Source organism: Prionailurus bengalensis, chromosome D4, assembly GCF_016509475.1.
Source record: "Prionailurus bengalensis isolate Pbe53 chromosome D4, Fcat_Pben_1.1_paternal_pri, whole genome shotgun sequence".
Classification (NCBI taxonomy): Eukaryota; Metazoa; Chordata; class Mammalia; order Carnivora; family Felidae; genus Prionailurus; species Prionailurus bengalensis.
This window is the reverse complement of record NC_057359.1, coordinates 58,028,791-58,052,241: the sequence shown is the minus strand read 5'-3', so window position 1 is coordinate 58,052,241 and position 23,451 is coordinate 58,028,791. Positions and strand designations below refer to the sequence as shown.

Sequence of the window (23,451 nt, the reverse complement as noted above, 5' to 3'; positions counted from 1 at the left end):
AACAGAGCGAGACCAGCAAGACCCCGACCGCCACGACAACGGAAGGCCCTCGGCGCCCCTGCACCGGCCCCCTGCAAAGACCGTTTGGCCAGGGGGTGGGGCACGGGAAGGCGCAGCCAATCACAGGGTCGCTCTCAGGTTACGTAAGGGCGCGTTCGCCGATTCGGCGCTCGGGGTGGGCGTGCAGGGGAGTGCGTGGCTGGGATCTAGACCCAAGTCGTCCGCGCGCTCGGCCGACGTGCGGAAGGCGCGGGGGCGGTCTTGGGCCGGCCCGCTTGCTGGTGCTGCGTTCGGCTCTGCCCGCGAGGCGGGGTGGCGGCGGCGTGCGAGGGAGCTGCGCGCCAGCGTGTGGTGAGAGCCCCGCGTCGGCCGGGACTCGGGAGACGGGCCGGGGAGAGCATCCTTCGGACCCCCACGGCCTCTTCCCCCGGTCTCCGCCTCGTGGCCCCCGCAGCCCGGCGGCCGCCCGGTACCTCTCCGCGTCCCCAGGCCCGCACAGACCCTGGCCTCGCCCGGTCTTCGCAGGCCTACGTACCAGGGCCCCTCCGTATTCCTGTTACGGGCTCCGTCTTGTGGCCCGCGGAGCAGACCGCTTCATTGCGGGCCCCGGGCGGGTAGCCGGAGGCCTGGCATGATTCCATCCCCCGGGCAGCGCTGCCCAGTAAGGAAAGGGGCTGTCCTGGGAGATAGTGAGGGTTCTGTTACGGGGGTGTGCAAAAGAGGGCGGAGAGCTCCTTGACAGACAAGTTGCCCTGGGGTGTAAAGGGTTGGATTAAAAGATGAGTTGGAAGGTCTGCGCCCAACCCTGCCATTCTGAGTCTGGGCTTCCGTAGTAGTTTGATGCGCGTTTATTTTCCTCTCCAATCTTGAGCACACCTGTAAAATTGTTAGAGCACGAACAAGTATTCTGGGCTCCTCGGAAAGAGAGGAGTGCCGTGTAGCAGTCTAGATAATTGGCTAACCCAGCTAGAGAAGCTCTGGAAGAGGCCAAACCAAACTAAAGCTCGGGAATAGGCTTCAGAAATTTCAGGCCGCTTTTACATAGCTCCTTCCGTCTTAATTGTAAGTCGCATCCCCGCTGCACCGAGGAAAGAGTGGTATGTCATGTTCTCTTAATTGCTATGGAGCTTGGCAAGACCTGCCACGAAGAAGGCCCGTGGATGTTAAGGAACAGACACTAGGCAAACACTGGATGTGTAATATCCTGCGTGCTGGGTCTGATTTTTAGTTCTGGCAACAAACTGTACTTTGGGGCAGGTAAATTATTTTGTCTGTACCTCAGTGTCCCCGTCTGTAAAATGGGATTGGTGAGAGGGCTCTCAGGATGAGATGGTTAATGTAAAGCTCTAAATATAGTTAGTGCTTAGCACCTCAGAAGTACTTAGCAGATGCTTACTGTTACTGTTTCCTCTGCTCAGTGACTACTTGAGCCAAGCGCTGGTGAGTCTTTTTCCAACAGTTCAGTTGAGAGGTCCAGAGGAATATTTTTCTGGGAAGTGTTGATCATGTTGATCACCTTTTGTTAGTATGTAAAATGATCACTCTTGAGAGAATGCAGGAAGTGGGCTTTAAGAATTGGGTTTCTCAGAGACTGCCAGTGAATTCGAGATGAAAGCATACTTCTCTGAAATTTAGCTATATTTTAGTTACAGTTCTGGAATTAATAGGTGAAATGGGTGTAAATATCCAGCCCCTCCTGACTTTCTGAGCTTTAGGCTTGAGGGAAATGTGGACAACATACCTACTTCACAGTGTCTATTTAAAAGATTCTTAAAAAAAAAAAAAAAAAGATTTCTTATTTTGATAGTGACAATTTCAAGTATGCTGAAAAGGACAGAAGACAATATGACACCCTCTACCAGTCACCAAGATTTAACACATATTAATATGTTACCGTGTTTGTTTCACATCTCTGCCTGTGGTATGATTAAAAAAAATAAATGTTACCTAAGCCTTTTCAGCCCCATTTTTCTTTCCCTTCTCTCCCTCTCCAGAGATAATAACTACTTTCCTGAGTTGGTGTGTAACTTTCCTGTAGAGAAATAAACAACATATAATGTTTTATACATTTAAACAGTACATTATACATTAAGACATTTACAAAAAAATGGTACCTTATGTATCTAAGATTTTAGAATTTGTTGTTTTCCTCTAATGTTCTGTTGCTGAGATTCACAAGTGTGGACAAATATAGACATAGTCCATTCTTTTTAATTGCTGTCTGGCATTCCAGAGTGTAAACGAATTTTATCTTGTTTCCTTTACATTGCACTTTATGCAACTTAAATCATGCTGGTATAGTTTAAGTCCATTTTGCCACATTTACTCATTCTATACTGGTTACGGGGACTCTGGTCACAGTTCTCAGTATAAAAATGTATCTTTGGGTATGACCTCTTATGCAGAATAAATGATAATGTATACTGGGCTGAAAAAAAATGTATTTTGTTTCTGGTGCTCCTATTTGGGAAAGTGAACTAGTTAAGATCTATTATGTGGCCTGGTGTCAGGTATTAGATTTAAGTTTCTAAAAATCAGAGACTAGGTCTTTCTCAGCTCTGTGTCTGTCTCAGCTCTCTTCATATTAAGTTCATATAAGAACTGTTCTCAGTTCTCTGCACATAAATGTTTGTGACATTGATTATTTTTACTTTTGGGGTTCTCATACCCTTCATATATTTGAAGAGTTGATGGTGCAATTTTCAAAACTTTTTGCACCTTTAGGTTTAATATTTCCAGTGCCTTTTAAGTTTTCCAATTTCCCCATTCAATTCAGAAACAAAATTAAAAGCATGTTTTTTAAATTAAAAAAATGTTTTTATTTATTTTTGAGACAGAGAGAAACAGAGCATGAGCAGGGGAGGGGCAGAGAGAGAGGGAGACTAATCTGACACAGGCTCCAGGCTCTGAGCTGTCAGCACAGAGCCTGATGTGGGGCTCAAACTCACGGACCGTGAGATCATGACCTGAGCTGAAGTCGGATGCTCAACCGACTGAGCCACCCAGATGCCCCCAAATTAAAAGCATTTTAAAAAGCAAGGTATGAATATCCGTTTGTAGAATGTTACCAGTTGCATAATATGTGCTGTATGTATTTGTAAGCAAATACATCTGTATTTATATATGCATATAGTTTACTTATAGAAGTATAGATAAGAATATAGTAACTCATAGCATCCAGTGAGAAGAACTACATGGCTGGGGAACACAGATGAGAAGAATTTTTGCTATGTAGCCTCTTGTGACTTCTCAGTTTTAAACCATGCAAATGTATTACCTAATCAAAAAATAAGTTAAAATTATATATATATATATATATATATACACACACACACACACACACACATATATATGTATATATATAAAACTTCTCCCCTTAAGCCATTCTACCATATTTTTAAGATTTAACTTCCTTTCCTTAAAGCTTTGGCCTTAATAACATTTTTGCCTTTTTCATTGTTGGTTTATTTAGCTAGGTTACTCTCAGTTTTGTTAGAATAACCTTTGACTTACTTGGTAAATACTAAGTATTTTAGTATTGCAAGATAGAGTTTACTGTTCTTCTTAAATGAAAACAAATTAACCAACCATGAAAGATTTGCTTTGCCCCACCCAGCAAGTTGAATATCACCAACAAGTTATTCAACTCAAATTTAATCATCAGTGAAAGAGGGATAATGCACAAGAACATTTAAAATAACCATTTTTGGAAAAATATTTTTGCCTTTAACGATATTGGTAGTTGGTTAGAGCTTATGAATACAACTGTCTTGACAGATGCTTATTTCATTATTTTATAAATGATTTCTGTTGGGTGCCATTAGCTTTTACCAGAGATTGTGAAGTTCAGAATGGGCCTAATGATGGGGCAGTTTGTGTGCTCACAGAAGTTCTAGCCCAATACAGAGGTGAGATGGCCACTGATGAGATTTCCAGCGGGTTTTAGAGTATCCTGGTCTAAAAGGCAGCTCCCCTTTTACTGGCATCTTTACTCAAGCTTCTCTGTATTACTGATTGCAAGTTCTAAATATTGACACACTTCCTGAAGCAAAAGCATTGCATCCATGAGGTGGAATTTCACATTGATATAGAGAAGTTTAAAATGCTCCATAAAACATCTCTTATCCCTTGCCACCAATTTTTACTTTTGAATGAAGGGTGTAGATGGCAGGAGGGCAGAGGAGTTGAACAAAAGTATATATGTGTATGGTAAGGCCACACTGCTCAGAGGAAGATAGCAACTAAAAGGGGTGAGGTGGAGAGGGACCAAAGTTTATGTCAGGGTTTTCAGTAAGAGGCAACCCTGAGACCGGGTTTTGAAGAATGGGGAGGAGGCCAGGCAAGGGGAAAAGGAAGTTTTAGGTAGAGGTACTTCTATCTAGAAAGGCACAGAGATTTGAAGATTCGCTGGTTGAACCGCAGGCACTTTGGTATGGCTTTGGCACCAAGTACAGGTAATTGTAGGTCGAGGAGAAGTGGTTGGAAAGATGGGCTAGGCCCAGATCAGCAATTCGTACTTCATCCATACGTTATGTATTCTGTCGATCATGGTAATCAGATTTACAAACTTTGGACCGATCACTCTGAAAGCCTGTGCGAGGCAGGCAAAGACTGGCAACAGGCAAATCCCTGTGGCACCTCTTAACAGTAGTTCAAACCTAAAATGAGAGGTTGGGCTGGGAGATGTCCTGGTGGGGGGGAAGAGGAGGAGCTAGATTTGAAAGCTGTTTAGGAGGCGGAATTGACAGGGCTTGGGAGGTACAAAGTAAGGAACAGAGAAGACAAGGATGTCAGAGCATTTGGATGAATGGAAGTTCATAACTGACTTACATAACAAGGAAGGAGGAACAGAAATGAGGGGGAAAAAAGTAAGTTTGGGTTGGGCTACTGACTTTAAGGTGTGTGTATAAGACAAGAGATGTCTCGTCTCGTAGGCATTTGGAGTTGTCAAGTTTGTAGGCACTGGCTGTAGGTGCTAATGAGGCTTTGAAGGTAGGGGTTTTTATTTTACCGTTCTCTTCCTCAGCACTAATCACAGTGCTTTGTATATAGTGGGTATTTAGTGTGAGGGGGAATAGATCTTATCCCTTATAAAATGTGATCTTGAACCTTGAGTTAATTTCCTCTTTCAAGACCTGTGTTTCCCTTTTTGTAAAAGAGAGAGTTGAACTAGATCAGTTATTCTCAGTCACAGTTTTGTAGTAGACCGGTATGTTGGGATCAGTTGTGAGACATTGAAAGTAGTTTCTAACTAATTAAGAGCTGATGGTTCCTTGCCCTTCAAAGAGGAGTTGATTTATATCACTGTTTCTTAATTGCATTCCAGTGTGTTTTCTTAAGTGTCACAGAAAGGGGTGGAATTTGTCAGCTGGAATTTCTTAGCTCTGGGTGTACCAGTGGGTGTGTCACACAGGAGTGGGGGTGGAAAAAAGGTTAAGAAGCACTGTGTTAAATGTTGGTTAAAGGCTTATTAGAACTGCAGAATTCTGTGTTTGTATCTAGGACCTATCATTCTGGTTATAAATAATTTGTTTTTGCAACTTTAGGAACTCTATTTTAAGAATCTTTCAAAGCAAAAGAAACAAGTCATGGAGAAGAATGGGAATAACCGAAAGCTTCGGGTTTGTGTTGCAACTTGCAACCGTGCTGATTATTCGAAACTTGCCCCGATCATGTTTGGCATTAAAATGGAACCTGAGTTCTTTGAACTTGATGTGGTGGTACTTGGCTCTCACCTGATAGATGATTATGGGTAAGATGAAAGCATTTTCTTATGATATTCTTAATTGCAACAAGGTGTGCAGAGAGCTTGGCTCTTGGCCTCATGTGGACCTAGCTTCAAATCCCAGTTGTGCCATTTAGTTTTTATATGGCTTGGAGAAGTTGCATCTTCAGGTTCCTCAGTTATAAAATGGAATGAAAACCTATGTTGCATGTTACTGTGGAGAACGGAGATTGTGCTGTAAAGCGTCCATCACAGTGTTGCTGCTTAATAGGTGCTTGATAAATGAAAGCCATAAATATTTTTATTATTGTTACATTCAGGAGAAATGCTACTTATAAATCTATATTGTGTGACTACAATAATGTAACTACCTGTAATGTATTTTGTGACTTCTAATGGTACTGTGTTAAAACTCATGTATAGATTGACCGCATCCCAAGTAGTAGATATGGAATAAGATTTTAAAAATCTAATTGATCTACAACATAAGGTAGAATGTTACATTACCATTGGTATTTATTTTGGTGATATTAGGTTTATTATTGATCACAGTCTAAATTTGAAAAAATGACAGTTGGGAAATCTTGGAATAGAATGTCTAAACCAGAGATAAACATTCATTGTGTTCTGTGTAATAAAGTGGCATTTAGTGCACTCTTGTGGCATAAAAATATTAATGCAGTTTCCAAAGATATCAATAATACACTATTACATGTGAGAGAACCTTGTGTTAAAGTACAATTGCCTTTTTCAGACTATTCTTTAAAAGCAAGACAACAACAAGAGCAAAAGCAAACAAAAACCTGTCTCTAAAAACCAGTCCGCTCTAGGTAAATACATAAAGTAGAGAAGAAACTTATGGCTAGCTCAAAAATTCATAGGTTTTAAACATGTCAAATGAATTCTGGCTATCTAAGAAAATCCACTGGGTTTTCGTATGTACATAGAGCAAAGTAGAAGAGAAATTTTAGCCAGAGCCTGAGATGAAAGTCTAAGTGGTTCTTGTACTTCTGTGAGAAGAATTTGACAGGAAGACTAGTGGAAGAGAGGCTGTGAAGGAACTTGTGCTAGGTCTCTTATCTGCCAGCCACTATAAGGTTAGAAAGGCAGTATTTGTTTGGTGAGACTGATAGATAGGCAACTTGACTGGTACTTAATGGAAATGTTGTATGAAGTACACTGACATAAGTTTCCGGGAGAGGAACTGGATGACTGGGAAACAAAAGTGAGAAGGTAGCCTTTTCCCTGTAGAACCTTTTGTATCTTAAATTTTAAACCATTCGAATGTATTATTATATTAAAAGACATTAAAACAACAGAAAAATAAGCTACCTTCTATTTCAACTACCTGGGTACTTTTTTTAAAAACAGCATTTTTAGGGGTGTCTGGGTGGCTCAGTTGGTTAAGTATTTGACTCTTGATTTCGGCTCAGGTCATGATCTCATGGTTCACGGGTTTGAGCCCTGCATGGGGCTCTTCGCTGACAGCATGGAGCCTGCTTGGGATTCTCTCTCTCTACCCACCCCCTCGCCCCCCCCCCCCCCCATCTCTCTGCCTCTCTTGCTTGTACCCACGTGTGTGTTCTCTCTCTGTCAAATAAATAAACATTTTTAAAAAACATAGTATTTTTATACTCCTAAGAATTGGGTGAAAAAGAAAATCAAATAAGTAACAACAGACTACTTAGAAATTCATTTGTTCATTCATTTCCTAGGAGTTGGTAATAAAAAATTTTTTTAAATTTTAGAGCAGTTTTGGGTCTACAGCAAAATTGAGCAGAGGGTTCTGCCTCCACACATGCATAGTCTTTCTCATTTTCAACATCAGCCCTCCATCCCTAGTGGTACATTTGTTACAGTTGAACTTAAATTGGTACTTCATTATTATCGAAAGTCCATAGTTTACATTAGGGCTCACCATGGTGGTTTAAATCCTATATGTTTGGGCAAATGTATAATGACACGTATCTACCATTATAGTATCAGAGTCGTTTCCTTTCACTGCCCTAAAAATCTGTTCTTTAACCACTGTTCCTTTTACCATCTCCATAGATTTGTCTTTTCCACAATGCCATAGTTGGAATCATAAAGTACACAGTCATTTCAGATTGGTTTCTTTCACTTAGTAATATGCATTTAAGTCTCCATGCATTTTCATGGTTTGATATTCCTTTCTTTTTAGCACTGAATAATACTCCATTTTCTGGATATACCATAGTTTATTGATTGATTCACCTACTGAAGGGCATCTTAGTTACTTCCAAGTTGAGGCATTTATGAATAAAGCTGCTGTAAATATCCGTTTTGCAGATTTTTGTGTGGACATAAGTTTTCAGCTCCTTTGGGAAATACCAAGGAGCATGATTGCTGGATTGTGTGGTAAGAATATGTTTAGTTTTGTAGGAAACTACTGAGCTGTCATCCAAAGTGGCTGTATCATTTTGTTTTCCCACCATCAGTGGGTGAGTGTACCTGTTGTTCCACTTCCTTGTCAGCATTTGGTGTTGTCAGTGTTCTGATTTTGGCCATTCTAATAGGTTTGTAGCAGTATCTCGTTTTAATTTGCATTTCTGTGTTCTATGATGGGGAGCAGCTTTGCATATGCTTATTTGCCAATTTTGTATCATCTGTGATGAGGTGTCTGTTAAGGTCTTTAGCTCATTTTTAAATCAGGTTGTTTTGGGGCACCAGAGTGGCTTAGTTGGTTGAGCATCCAACTCTTGATTTTGGTTCAGGCCATGATCCCCGGATCGTGGGATTGAGCCCTGTGTCAGGCTCTGGCTGAGTGTGGAGCCTGCTTAGGATTCTCTCTCTCCCTCTGCCTTTCTCCACTGCTCATGCACACTCTCTCTCAAATTAAAAAAATGAGGTTGTTTTCTCTTACTGCTGAGTTCTTCTTTTTTTAAATTTTTTTATTAATGTTCATTTAAAAAAAATTTTTTTTAACATTTTATTTTTGAGACAGGGAGAGATAGAGCATGAACAGGGGAGGGTCAGAGAGAGGGAGACACAATCTGAAACAGGCTCCAGGCTGTCAGCACAGAGCCCGACGCGGGGCTCGAACTCACGGACTGCAAGATCATGACCTGAGCCGAAGTCGGCCGCTTAACCGACTGAGCCACCCAGGCGCCCCTATGTTAATTCATTTTTGAGAGAGAGAGAGAGCACGCGCGAGAGCATGACAGCAAGTGAGGGAGGGGCAGAAAGGGAGACAGAGGATCCAAAGTGGGTTCCAAGCTGAGGGCAGAGAGCCTGATGCAAGGCCAAACTCACGAACTGTGAGATCATGACCTGAGCCAAAGTCAGATGCTTAACCAGCTGAACCACGCAGGCACCCCGTTCTTACTGTTGAGTTCTAAGCCTGTGGACCAAGTAAGTTTTAAGGGAAATTGGAAAATCTTCTGAACTGAATAATATTACAGTATATCAAAATTTGTGGGTACAGATGAAGGAGTGCTTGGAGGAAATTTATAGCTTTAAATACTTAGGTAACAAAGGAGAAGTTTCGAGTTAATTGTCTATTTTCACTTTCTTAAATGAGAAAAAGATGAGAAGGCACCTCAGTAAGTAGAAGGGAGAAAAGAATGAAGAGTGGAATTCAATGAAACAGAAGTAGGTTAAGCAATAAAAGAATTATATTTAAAAATATTAAGTTGACAAATTCCTAGCAGAGCATAAGAAAAAGAGAACACAGAGATTACCAATTTAAGATGAGAAAGAGGATATAACTACTGATCTTATAGCCATTAAAAGAATAAAAAAATATTAAGCCAGTAAAGTTGGCAATCAGTGTATATAAAATGGACAAAGTCTTTGAAAAAAAACACTGCTTACCAAACTGACACAGAAGAAATAGAAGAATCACAATAGTCCTATATCAAAGAAATTGAGTTCATTATTAAACACTTCCTATGAAAATAATTTCCTACAGAGATGGGGTCACTTATGAAATCTATCAAACATTTAAGCAAGAAATAACACCAGTCTTTTTTTTTTTTTTTAGTTTTTAATTTGAATTCCAGTATAGTTAACATACAGTGTTATATTAGTTTCAGGTATATAATATCATGATTGTATGCATTACCCAGTACTCGTCATGATAAGTATACTCTTTAATCACCATCACCTAGTTCATGTATTCCTGCCCCCCCCCCCCCCCCCCACCGCCGTAACCATCAGTTTGTCCTCTACAGTTAAGAGTCTGTTTCTTGGTTTGTCTTTTTCTCTTTTTCCCCCTTTGGAAATAACACCAAAATTCTTCTATATTAAAAATTTTTTTTTAAGTTTATGTTTCAGAGAGAGAGAGAGCATGCACAAGTGAGGGAGGGGGCAGAGAGAGGGAGAAGAATCTTATGCAGACAATATGCTGTCAGTGCAGAGCCCGATACAGGGTTCAGACTCACAAACCGTGAGATCATGACTTGAGCCAAAATCAAGAGTCAGATACTTAACTGAGTTACCCAGGCGCCCTGGGAATAACACCAATCCTACATAAACTCTTTCAGAAAATAGAGGAGAGGGGAACTTTCCCAGATTGTTTTATAAAATCTGCATAATCTTGATAATAAAACCTGACAGAGACATTGTAAGAAAAAAAATTACACCAGTATCCCTTATGAACATAGATATAATTTTGTTTTTTTTTTTTAATTTTAGAGAGCATGTGGGTGGGGGTCGGGGAGAGAAAGAGAGAGAAGACCTTAAATGATCAGCACGGAGCCCAATGCAGGGCTCTATCCTGTCACCCTGTGATTCATGACCTCAGCCAAAGTCAAGAGTCAGATGCTCAACCGACTGAGCCACCCAGGTGCCCCCATAGACATGAAATTTTTTAACAAGATATTAACAAATCACATTCAGCAATATAAAAAACAGCTAATACATCATAACCAAGTAGGTTTATCTCAGGAAATCAAGACTGATAGAACATTTGAAAATCAGTGTTATTCACATATTAACAGAATAAAGGGGAAATACCTGATCATCTCAAGAGAGGTCAAAAAAGCATTTGACAAAATTAAATCAGTTATGATAAAAGCTCTTAACAGACTTTGAATAGAAGGGAAATTACTCAATCTGGTAAAGACCGTTGTTAGAGACAACATGATGGTTTGTGTAGGAAAATTCCAAGGAATCTGTAAAATGACTGTTAGCACATGCACATGATGTAAAATGATGTATGTAAAGAATCTTTCATGATCAGAGAAAATATGTATGAAATGGATTAAATAGATTATAAAATTGTGTGTGTTCTCCCCATGTTAAGGTATCATGCATAAAATGGCAAGAAAAAAGAAAAATGATTACACTGATATTGCTGAGTGGTAGGTTTAGGGAGGATAATTTTCTATATTTTCCAATTTAAAAATACAGATTTTGAAAAATTATACAGAATTACATTATTATATGTTTATTAAAAACCGTATTTTTTTAAATCAGCCATAACAGACAGGAAACTTCGAGGCACTGAGAATTGCTATTGTTACTAAAGCATGAAACAGACATGAAATTACATTTTATAGCCAATTTAATGCTGTAAAACCTACATTTACACCCCATTCAGAATTATGCTGCACTGATGGTACAGTACAAATTCAGAAGAGAATTTCCATCATTCAGAAATTTATAGTATAGTGACAGGTCAGGGATCCTGATTGCCTATTTTTTTTTAATAAAAAATGAACTTTTCTTTTATAAGTAACATTTTTTAAAAATTAGGTAGCGTATTGTTTTAAAAAAAAAAACTTATAAAAAGAGGAAGAGAAAAGTCAACCACCAAAAACTTTGGTCTCTATTTTAATAAAAAAATTCTCCCCCAGTACCCTGAGTGCCCAGGTATTGGCCAGGACACTAGTGAGACACTAGTGAGGGTGCTGGATATGTTATATCTTGATCTGGGTAGTAGCTATAGGGGTATTTATGTAAGATAATCAAGGGATCTGTACATTAATGATCTATGCTTTTTAATTTTTGTGTGTAAGTTACACCTCAGTTTGTCTATTTTTTTTTTTAATTTTTTTTCAACGTTTATTTATTTTTGGGACAGAGAGAGACAGAGCATGAACGGGGGAGGGGCAGAGAGAGAGGGAGACACAGAATCGGAAACAGGCTCCAGGCTCTGAGCCATCAGCCCAGAGCCCGACACGGGGCTCGAACTCCCAGACTGCGAGATCGTGACCTGGCTGAAGTCGGACGCTTAACCGACTGCGCCACCCAGATGCCCCTCAGTTTGTCTATTTTAACAAGTACATTTTATAAAATATTTCTCCCTTCAGCGTTGCTCTTAGATTGGTTTTTCATATGTTTTTATGGTCCTGTGTTGAAGAACATGCTCTCATATCTTTATTTCTCTCCTGCTTTAGGAACACATATCGCATGATTGAACAAGATGACTTTGACATTAACACCAGGCTACACACGATTGTTAGGGGGGAAGATGAGGCAGCCATGGTGGAGTCAGTAGGCCTGGCCCTAGTGAAGCTACCAGATGTCCTTAATCGTTTGAAGCCTGATATCATGATTGTTCATGGAGACAGATTTGATGCCCTGGCTCTGGCTACTTCTGCTGCCTTGATGAATATCCGAATCCTTCACATTGAAGGGGGAGAAGTCAGTGGGACCATTGACGATTCTATCAGACATGCCATAACAAAACTGGCTCATTATCATGTGTGTTGCACCCGAAGTGCAGAGCAGCACCTGATATCCATGTGTGAGGACCATGATCGCATCCTTCTGGCAGGCTGCCCTTCCTATGACAAACTTCTCTCTGCCAAGAACAAAGACTACATGAGCATCATTCGGATGTGGTTAGGTACGTATCAAACTGTATTCACTCTGATGGTTGTTTTTGTCGGTGTTGGGTATGTTTCAGTTCTTTCAGAAACCATTGTAGGTAGAATATTCCATTAGAAATCGGAAGGCTAAAGTTTTAGTTCATAGATCTTACCTTATGGCATGACTTCACCTCTCTGAGACTTCTCAAGTTTTTATTTTTACTTATTTTGAGAGAGAGTGCACACCCACGTGTGAGCAGGGAAGGGGCAGAGAGAGAGGAAGAGAGAGAATCCCAAGCAGGCTCCGTTCTGTCAGCACAGAGCCTGATGTGGGGCTCGAACTCATGAACCCTGAGATCATGTTTAGCTACACCTTAAAGTAATCTTGAGTTTCATCGATTCATTAAACTGCTGGTAATTTGCTAGAAACGGAGAAGATTTACATTTTTCTAATGCTTTGAAATATTTTGGATTTTATTTAATTTATTTATTTTTATTATTTTTTAATGTTCACTTAGAGCAGAAGCAGGGGAGGGGCAGAGAGAGAGGGAGAGAAAAAATCCCATGCAGGCTCCATGCTGTTAGTGCAGAGCCCAGTGTGGGGCTTGATCCCACAGACTGAGATCATGACCTGAACTGAAACTAAGAGTTGGATGCCCAACTGACTGAGCCACTCAGGTGCCCCTATTTATTTACTTTAAAGTTGAGCCACTCAGGTGGCTATTTATTTACTTTAAAGTTTATTTTGAGAGAGAGAGAGAGAGAGAGTGCAAGAGTGTGCATGTGAGCAGGAGAGGGGCAGAGAGAAGCGAGGAGAGAGAGAATCCCAAGCATGCTCCATGCTGTCAGTGCAGAGCCTGACTTGGGGCTTGATCTCATGACCTGAGTCGAAATCAAGAGTCAGATGCTTAACCAACTGAGCCACCCAGGTGCCCCTGAACTATTTTCGGTTTTAAAACAATGGGTTCTAGTGACAGCTACTTAAAGTTAGATATTTTGTTTATGGTAGCAAGCACCTTTATAAAATTTGCTGGATTCTTGGACTTGGTGCTCTAAATTCTTTTTTATTTTTATTTTTTTTTATTTTTATTTTTTTGAGAGAGAGTGCACAGGGAGGGGCAGAGAGGGAGAGAGAATCTTAAGGTCCACATCCAGTGCCAAGCCCAGCTCGGAACTTGATCTCAGGACTGTGAGATCATGACTTGAGCCAAAATCAAGAGTTGGATGCTTAACCGACTGAGCCACCCAGGCGCTCCAAGTTCTTAGTGTTTGATCCTATGTCCAGATACTCTACCTGGAATGTGACAAACTGGCTTTTCCTTAGAACTTTTGAAAACACAGACTTTGGGGTCTTACGTTTTAGAATTTGCTTCTTCCTCTTTAAGATTCTTAACTAATGAAGCAACGTGGTTTGATTTTCTTTAAACAGGTGATGATGTAAAATCTAAAGATTACATTGTTGCGCTACAGCACCCTGTGACCACTGACATTAAGCATTCCATAAAAATGTTTGAATTAACATTGGATGCGCTTATCTCATTTAACAAGCGGACCCTAGTTCTGTTTCCAAACATTGATGCAGGTAATTGGAAATGAAATTATGCCACCTCCTTTTCTGATTTTATGTTTCTATTATGTCCCCTTTTGACTGCCCCTCCTATCTTATCTTATCATTGAAGGCCACTGTATTCTGAAATGCATTCCAGTTTTTAGGGGGTCACCAATTTTGTAGTGGATTAAAGTTTGTGATGTTTTTGCCAAGTCTGATAGAAACTGGGTAGGAAAGAAAGAAATACTTAAAAAAAGTTTTCTCTAATCTCCACTCTAGTTCCAAGTTTAGTCTCTGTCCCCCAGTTTCCACCAATGAGAAAATGCAATAGCCAGAAGACAAACCTTAGAAAGTGAAAGGGTATCTCTAGGAAAGTAATGATCCGAGTGAGTGCAATAAAATAGCCCTTACTGTTATTTCTTGTTCCCTTATTTATATTAGCTATACCTTAATCTTGAGCACAGGCAGTTTATTTATTTATTTATTTATTTATTTATTTATTTATTTTTTTCTGAAATTTATTGACAAATTGGTTTCCATACAACACCCAGTGCTCATCCCAAAAGGTGCCCTCCTCAATACCCATCACCCACCCTCTCCTCCCTCCCACCCCCCATCAACCCTCAGTTTGTTCTCAGTTTTTAACAGTCTCTTATGCTTTGGCTCTCTCCCATTCTAACCTCTTTTTTTTTTTTTTTTTCCTTCCCCTCCCCCATGGGTTCCTGTTAAGTTTCTCAGGATCCACATAAGAGTGAAACCATATGGTGTCTGTCTTTCTCTGTATGGCTTATTTCACTTAGCATCACACTCTCCAGTTCCATCCACGTTGCTACAAAAGGCCATATTTCATTTTTTCTCATTGCCACGTAATATTCCATTGTGTATATAAACCACAATTTCTTTATCCATTCATCAGTTGATGGACATTTAGGCTCTTTCCATAATTTGGCTATTGTTGAGAGTGCTGCTATGAACATTGGGGTACAAGTGGCCCTATGCATCAGTGCTCCTGTATCCCTTGGATAAATTCCTAGCAGTGCTATTGCTGGGTCATAGGGTAGGTCTATTTTTAATTTTCTGAGGAACCTCCACACTGCTTTCCAGAGCGGCTGCACCAATTTGCATTCCCACCAACAGTGCAAGAGGGTTCCCGTTTCTCCACATCCTCTCCAGCATCTATAGTCTCCTGATTTGTTCATTTTGGCCACTCTGACTGGCGTGAGGTGATACCTGAGTGTGGTTTTGATTTGTATTTCCCACAGGCAGTTTAGATCCGGAGTCCCCAACCAGTTTGTCCTTAAGCCTGACCTGGTTGATCACCTACTGGTGGGTGGTACTGTAGCCTTTGGTGCTAGTGAGACCTTAGGCAGGTTAATGGGAATGTGAGCTATAAGTAAGAAATGCAGAGCAGGGCCTGGTGCTATAGAATTTTCAAGTACTGGTTTAGCTGACACCACTCGTTGCTGAGCTTTTAGGCATTTTTTGGTAAAGGAGGCAGGACCCTTCTCTGCAGTACCAAGATGTCAGCATCTTACTCTGAAAGTATCCTTCTTAGTGTCTCTTGAATAATCTTTTCTATTAGGGGAAACAAAGTAGGATGTTAGTTGGAAAAAAGAAGAACTCCCAACCCAGGTTTCATCCAGGTAACATATTAGTATTTCAAAAATGTTAATATTGATTCTTCTAACCCTTTAATTTTTCTATAAATATTTGGTAATGTAATTATATATCTCTGATTCAATATTCATTGTCCGCGATACTCTGTTTATAATATACTTTCCTGATTGTACACACTTTAGAATTAGAGATATTTTTCCCCAGTGAAAATAAAGGTCCCAGGAATGCCCAAATCATGTCTGCTACATGCCCCTCTCCTCCTCGCGGGGCTTTTGATAAAATTAACACAAGGAACTTTAGGGAAGTAAGAATCACGGCATCCATTTATCATTATGAGGCTTAGTGCCCAATTCCCCAATGGAGGAGAATAGAAGTAGTGTCTGTGGTTTAGGCTTAAGGCCAGAGAAAGCCTTCAGTGAGCCTAAATCTGAATCTCAGAATAGTACTACCTTCTGGCGTACTAAATACTACAATAATTATAGTTGATGACTGACGTGCTCTGGCAGAACTGGATATAGAGAGGGGTGGCCAGGTCTGCAGTAGGGATTAGACCCTGAGTCTGTCACCTACCTTTCCACATAGAGAAAGTTAAAAAGAGAGAAAGCACATGTGTGCCCAACTTCTGTTACGTCAATGGCTCCGCCCACCATTAAATATGGTGTGCTAACACAGTTTGGTGCTCACGGTCTTGTCTAATAAGATTAGTAACCTTATCTCCCTTGTTAGATGCTGGTTAGGAAAGGGTGAGTAAAGAGGCAAGCAGAGAGGCATTAATTATTGCCTCCTCCTTCATACACCTGTACCATTTTAAATAATCCTGCATTTAATATAAAATACCAGCCACAATATCAGGTTCTACATGCATTTTGTTGGAGTTTAGTCCATGTAATCAGGGATGCTATCCAGTTGAGCAGTTGTTAGGGTAAATATGAGCATAGCTAAGGCAGAGGCTCTCTAATCAGCTTGGTGTGTGGAGCCCAAGACCTTTCAATTTAGGAACTCCCAGCTTAAGAGAGAGAGACTGTTGGCCGTTCTTGCTTCTTAGTTGTTGTTTAATGTAAAGGCTTTTATTGGGGCATTAGTAAGAGGTATTTACTTTGATGAATGCTGTTTAATGTTCCTAGATGAGTTGAAGCAGAGAGCTGACCAGACATTTTAAATATTCATCATTCCTGGAAAGATCAGTAATTAAAATTATTATCTCCCTAATAACCATTGTGCATCTGCATAGAACAATTTCTTTAAGTGGGGCTATACTTGCCAGTGAAAATGGTTTTTTTAATCTCATAAACCATTTAACAGTTGATTTTCGTTTTCACAGGGAGCAAAGAGATGGTTCGAGTGATGCGGAAGAAGGGCATTGAGCATCATCCCAACTTCCGTGCAGTTAAACACGTCCCATTTGACCAGTTTATACAGCTGGTTGCCCATGCTGGTTGTATGATTGGGAACAGCAGCTGTGGAGTACGAGAGGTTGGAGCTTTTGGAACACCTGTGATTAATCTTGGAACACGTCAGATTGGAAGAGAAACAGGTATTTACCTTTGTCCATGTCTCAGCTATCTAGAGATATATATGAAAGCAGTGGCTCTGGCAAGCACAGTGTGGTCATTGCCCTGCTGTCTAACCAATCAGATTAGTAACTTGGCCTCCCATGGTAGGCAATAGCTAGGAGAAGGTGAGAGAAGAGGCATTAAGTACTGGCTCCCCCTCATACATTTGTAACATCTTTAAAATTCTGTATATGAATTATTACAAGGCAGTGCTGGCATATATTTTTATGAATCAGTGAGTGAATGAGATTAATGACCAGTTGTAGCCTAAAATTTATAAATAGCACAAAGTGATTACCAAATTTTTTTAGGGCTCTACATTTATTTTTAAGGTCTTTGTAATATCAGAGCTAAGCGTTTCTTAGCTGATTATGGTCTTTGATGGCTGTGGGTAAGTTGGAATGGTTGAATGTATTATAAGTATATGAATGCTAGTCTCATTTTTGGGTACAGTAGAGTACTTTTAGTGAGTACTTTAGAGCATGAAAACTCTAAGATGCTCCCTTAATAACTGAAGGATAAAGAAATTTTATTATTTGCTAATTGAGTTAGATCTTGTTTTTAATAGTAGTCTAAATTCTAATACTATACATGGAAATATATTTCTGTAGCTAATGGAAAAATGTATGGACTTTGTGAAAAAAGAACAAGACTAGAATCAAGGAGGTTAGTTTCAGCTCTGCTTTTTCTCTATTCGTAATTGCTACCCTAATTTTCTGTTGTCTTTAGGTCTTCTTTCCCTTACGTTATTATTATTTGTTTTTAATTTACATCCAAGTTAGCATATAGTGCAACAATGATTTCAGGGGCAGATTCCTTTATGCCCCTTATTAGCCCACCCCCCCCCCCACAACCCCTCCAGTAACTCTCTGTTCTCTATATTTAAGAGTCTCTTATATTTTGTCCCTCTCCCTGTTTTTATATTATTTTTGCTTCCCTTGTGTTCATCTGTTCTGTGTCTTAAAGTCCTCATATGGGTCATATGGTATTTGTCTTTCTCTGACTAATTTCACTTAGCATAATACCTTCTAGTTCCATCCACGTAGTTGCAAATGGCAAGATTTCATTCTTTTTGATTGCTGAGTAATTGTGTATATACACGACATCTTCTTTATCCATTCATCCATCGATGGACATTTGGGCTCTTTCCATACTTTGGCTATTGTTGATAGTGCTGGTATCAACGTTGGGGTGCATATGTCCCCTTGAAACAGCACACCTGTATCCCTTGGATAAATACCTAGTAGTGCCATTGTTGGGTCATTGGGTATTTCTGTTTTTAATTTTCTGAGGAACCTCCATACTGTTTTCCAGAGTGGCTGCACCAGCTTGCATTCCCACCAGCAGTGCAAAAGAGATCCTCTTTCTCCACATCCTTGCCAACATCTGTTGTTGCCTGAGTTGTTAATGTTAGCCCTTCTGACAGGTGTGATGAGGTGGTATCTCAGTGTGGCTTTGATTTGTATTTCACTGATGATGAGTGATGTGGAGGATTTTTTCATGTGTCGGTTGGCCATCTGGTTGTCTTCTTTGGAGAAGTGTCTATTCATGTCTTTTGCCCATTTCTTCACTGGATTATTTGTTTTTTGGGTATTGAGTTTGATATCCCCTTTCATTCTTAACATATTACCTTGCTCCCCACTTCACAGAGAAAATACAAACCACTGAATGGAAATTCTTTTGACTCCATTCATTAAGAAAATATTTAATAAACACCTAGTATGTGTAGGCATTGGGATTTGTCAGTAAACCAGACTAACAAGGGCTGAGCTCTCGTGGAATTTCATTTTAGTGGGAGGGGAGATAGATGATAGACAAAAAAGAAAAAAAAAAAGAAGACTGTCAGAATTTATGTGTGGTGTGCAGGGTGTAACCTGCAGGTGATGTGCCGGGCTACATTAGACTGCATCAGGGAAGGCCTCGTTGAGGAGATGACACTTGAGCTGAGATCTGAGTAACAGTGAATCTGCTGTGTGAGGATCAGAGAGAAGCAGAGGGAACAGCCAGTGAGAAGACCCTAAGACAGGAACAAGCTTGATGTATTTGAGCAGCAAAAGGCCAGTGTAGCAGGAGGGTACTGGGCGGGAGGAAGAGCGATACAAGATGATGTCAGAGAAGGAGGCAGAGCTTTGTAAGCCAGGGTAAAAAATCTGGGGTTCTTCCCAAGCATCATGGAAAGCCATTTATGGGAGGATGACACGATGTGACTTGCATTTTGGAAAAACCACTCTGCTGCTCTATGAGAGTGGAATGTGGTGGGACAGGAGTGGAAGCAGGGAGACTACTTGAGAGGTTATTTCAGTTGATATGAGAGTTGATAGTGGCTTAGAGTACATGATAGTAACAGAAATGGACAAAAGTTAGATTTGGGGATTGTTATAGGACTTGCTGCTGCTTGGATGTGAGCAGTGAAAGGAAGAAACTTGCAGATTTTTGGATTGAGCAGTGGGGGCACTCTTTGCTGACATAGGGGACACCGTGGGAGGAACACATTTGGGAGGGGTGCAATTAAGAGTTCTCCAATAGCTGTGTTAAGTTCGAGATGCCTATTAGATATCAAAGTGGACATGGCAGACAAGCAGCTAGATAGTTCCAGGGAGAGTCAGAGTTGGAGATAGAAGTTTTAGAGTGATTGGCATGTGGATGTTGTTTAGTTAGGATATTAGTTCATCTGCTGTAACAGAGAGAACCAAGATAATAGTGCCTAAGTGGGATTTTCTTTGTTTCTCATTGGTATAACTCCATGGTTATCAGAAATTTAGCCTCCATCTGTCTGCTTGAGGGATGCTAATCTTGCTATCAAGTCCACATTTTAGTCATTGGGAAGGAAGAGGAGGGAAGATGTCCTTCTTTTAAAAGCACAACCTGGGGGCGCCTGGGTGGCGCAGTCGGTTAAGCGTCCGACTTCAGCCAGGTCACGATCTCGCGGTCCGGGAGTTCGAGCCCAGCGTCAGGCTCTGGGCTGATGGCTCGGAGCCTGGAGCCTGTTTCCGATTCTGTGTCTCCCTCTCTCTCTGCCCCTCCCCCGTTCATGCTCTGTCTCTCTCTGTCCCAAAATAAATAAAAAACGTTGAAAAAAAAAATTAAAAGCACAACCTGTAAATTTCAAATATTTCCTCATGTATCCTGTCAGAACATAGTCACAGGGTCACAGCTAGCAGTAGGGGAAGGTAAAGAATATAGTCTTGAGCTGGATTATCAGATGCCTGGCTAAAAATTCTGATGCTAGTACAGACAAAGGATATGGAGATAATGGTGCACCCTGCCAGAGATGTCATTTTTTTTTAAATTTTTTTTCCCAACGTTTATTTATTTTTGGGACAGAGAGAGACAGAGCATGAACGGGGGAGGGGCAGAGAGAGAGGGAGACACAGAATCGGAAACAGGCTCCAGGCTCTGAGCCATCAGCCCAGAGCCTGACGCGGGGCTCGAACTCCCGGACCGCGAGATCGTGACCTGGCTGAAGTCGGACGCTTAACCGACTGTGCCACCCAGGCGCCCCGAGATGTCATTTAAAATGAAGGGATTGGGGTGCCTGGGTGGCTCAGTCGGTTAAGCGGCCGACTTCAGCCAGGTCACGATCTCACGGTCCGTGAGTTCGAGCCCCGCGTCGGGCTCTGGGCTGACGGCTCAGAGCCTGGAGCCTGTTTCAGATGCTGTGTCTCCCCCTCTCTCTGCCCCTCCCCCGTTCATGCTCTGTCTCTCTCTGTCCCAAAAATAAATAAATGTTGAAAAAAAAAAATAAATGTTAAAAAAAAATTTTTTTTTTAAATAAAATGAAGGAATTATAGGAGATTAACCAGGGTAACACGCAAATAGGGAAGAGAATGGAATCCACAACCAACTGCCGGAGCTAGTCAGCATTTAGAGTTCTGGTGAGGAGGAGGGGACCAGTGGGAAGACTGAAAAGGAGTTGCCAGTGAGTCCAGAGGAAACCCAGGAGTGTGATAGCATTAAAGCCCAGAAAAGAAAATGTTTCCAGGAGATGGTGTTGAACGCTGCTCAGAGTTCAAGGACAATGTGAAAGAAGAATTGAACACTGGATCTGGCATTGGGTCTTTAGTCAAAGGCAGTCTTGTACTTTGTCATTTGTCACCACACTTCTATAAACACATGTCCATCCATCCTTTCCTCCATACCTCTTTACATTGGAAGGGTTGGCATCTCTTTCCTGCCCATTGCTCAGCCTTCTACCCGTGTTCTAGATCCGTACCCTTCCTGCCTTCTCAGGGACCTCAGGGGTATCCTTTCTCTACCATGATTCTTTAGCCTCCTCATCATTTAAACATGCCTTCGCCTCTCACATCTGAAAACCAACCCCTTCCTCAACCCCATGCCTTTTTCCAGCTCTTCTCTTCTTAGCTAGGTCTGTTGAAAAATATGGCCATTTTCACCGTATTTACTCCATTGCACTGGTCAGAAAATATATGGAGAAAAAGTGACTGAACAGCTGACTGGCTGATAGACTAATGGAACGACCTGGCCTGACTGCTGATGAACACCTGGCCGAGTAGATGGAAAGCAGGGTGGATTGAAAGAATGGATGCACTGAACGATTAGATGAGGGGTGGGGGGTAAGTGGGTACTAGATTAATGTACATCATTTATTTCAGTAAATCAACAAAAACTTGATTTATTCTTTTTGGGAATAAAGGATCCTAGTGTCCTTAAGTATTTGGTACATGAAAATCTTGTTGAAAGTGCTTTAAAGGTATAAAGGAGAAAAGTCGATGTTTCTCTGATAGACTCATTTGAAGTCCTCTGGGTTTCAGGGTTAATAATGAGCACAACACATTGCTAATTTCTTTATTCTTTGGATATTTCCACTTCCAAATCATTGTAATGTGTCACTGGGTTCATCTAGGGGAGAATGTCCTTCATGTCCGGGATGCTGATACCCAAGACAAAATACTACAGGCACTGCATCTTCAGTTTGGCAAACAGTACCCTTGGTGAGTATATACCCTTTGTAAAGAAGTGATTTAAAAGGGGGAGCTGTGGGCACCATTTTTAAGCTGTGATCATTCTTCAGTCATTTTAACAGAGCTTTTGTTATATATCCCTAGGGGTCCCTAGCTGTCAGGGAGACAGGGCTTGGCAATAGAACCCCTGTTACTCTACCAGGGGTTCAAATGGAGGACAGCTGTTTTTTATTTGTCTCAGTTAATTAATATAGCACTTCTGCCAGGAAATACTTCCTTAACCTACTTTGACTTTTTATAAATATTAGAAAATAACTGATTTTCTTTAAAAATAGTCTAGTTCAGCATTTTAATTTAGACTGCTCACCTTTCTGTTTCAAATTAATGAGATTTTCCTTTATTTGGATGTTTGAAATGTTTGAATTCTGAAAATAACTTTTTTTTCCTCACGAATGTAAAGGTTTAAAAAGCAATAAATAAATAGATTCATTGTCCCAAATTATGTTATATTCTGAAATTGGCTTAACAAAGGTAATTTGTCTTTGATGATAGAGACATTTGTTAATGGTATCCCAGTCTGGAATAGTTGTATTTCAACCAACAGTGGAGTTAGACATTCCGTTGATAATACACTGAAGATATCAGATGTTATTTTAAAATGAAAAAGCACAACTTTATTACCTGAAGTCTTGGTTTCTATTAGTACCGTGTCCTCCATACCATTTCACATGTATGAGAGAAGCATTTAATTTGACTTTTTTGATACTGCAGTTCAAAGATATATGGGGATGGAAATGCTGTTCCAAGGATTTTGAAGTTTCTCAAATCTATTGATCTTCAAGAGCCACTGCAAAAGAAATTCTGCTTTCCTCCTGTGAAGGAGAATATCTCTCAAGATATTGACCATATTCTTGAAACTCTAAGTGCCTTGGCTGTTGATCTCGGTGGGACAAACCTCCGAGTTGCAATAGTCAGCATGAAGGTAAAATAATTCCTAAGTCTTAACTTCATACCTCATATAAATAATTGATCTTTTCTTTAAAGTATGGTTGGAAGGTAGGACTAGAAACATACATTAGAGTTTATAATCATTTGCCCACAGGATTGACTTTTAGATCCATTACAATGTTTGTCTCGCAATATTTTACAAATTATTGACATTTCAGAGAAATAAAATTCTCCGGGAATCCAAGTTAGTGAGACTTGAATTAACCATGGGAGACCCCTTAGGTACCAGAGAGGGCTCTTGCCACCCAGGAGACCTGGAATTCTGTATTTGGTAACAGCATGTAGCATGTTGATTACGGTC

General features: G+C 40.5%; 1 protein-coding gene across 6 annotated transcripts in view; it reads left to right on the top strand.

The window, feature by feature from the left end:
* Positions 1–200: 200 nt before the first annotated feature.
* Positions 201–23,451, top strand: part of GNE (glucosamine (UDP-N-acetyl)-2-epimerase/N-acetylmannosamine kinase) — a 41,856-nt gene continuing 18,605 nt past the window's right edge. Inside the window, exons 1-7 of one of the 6 annotated variants that reach the window (XM_043566191.1) lie at positions 214–351; positions 5,547–5,752; positions 12,088–12,539; positions 13,931–14,083; positions 16,989–17,201; positions 22,085–22,172; positions 22,914–23,124. In XM_043566191.1, coding sequence (XP_043422126.1) covers positions 5,589–5,752; positions 12,088–12,539; positions 13,931–14,083; positions 16,989–17,201; positions 22,085–22,172; positions 22,914–23,124 — 1,281 coding nt within the window. In that variant the 5' untranslated portion in view covers positions 214–351; positions 5,547–5,588. Of the gene's footprint in view, positions 662–5,546; positions 5,753–12,087; positions 12,540–13,930; positions 14,084–16,988; positions 17,202–22,084; positions 22,173–22,913; positions 23,125–23,451 lie in introns of all 6 variants that reach the window. The other 5 variants (XM_043566189.1, XM_043566187.1, XM_043566188.1 and 2 more) reach the window with 5 other exon arrangements.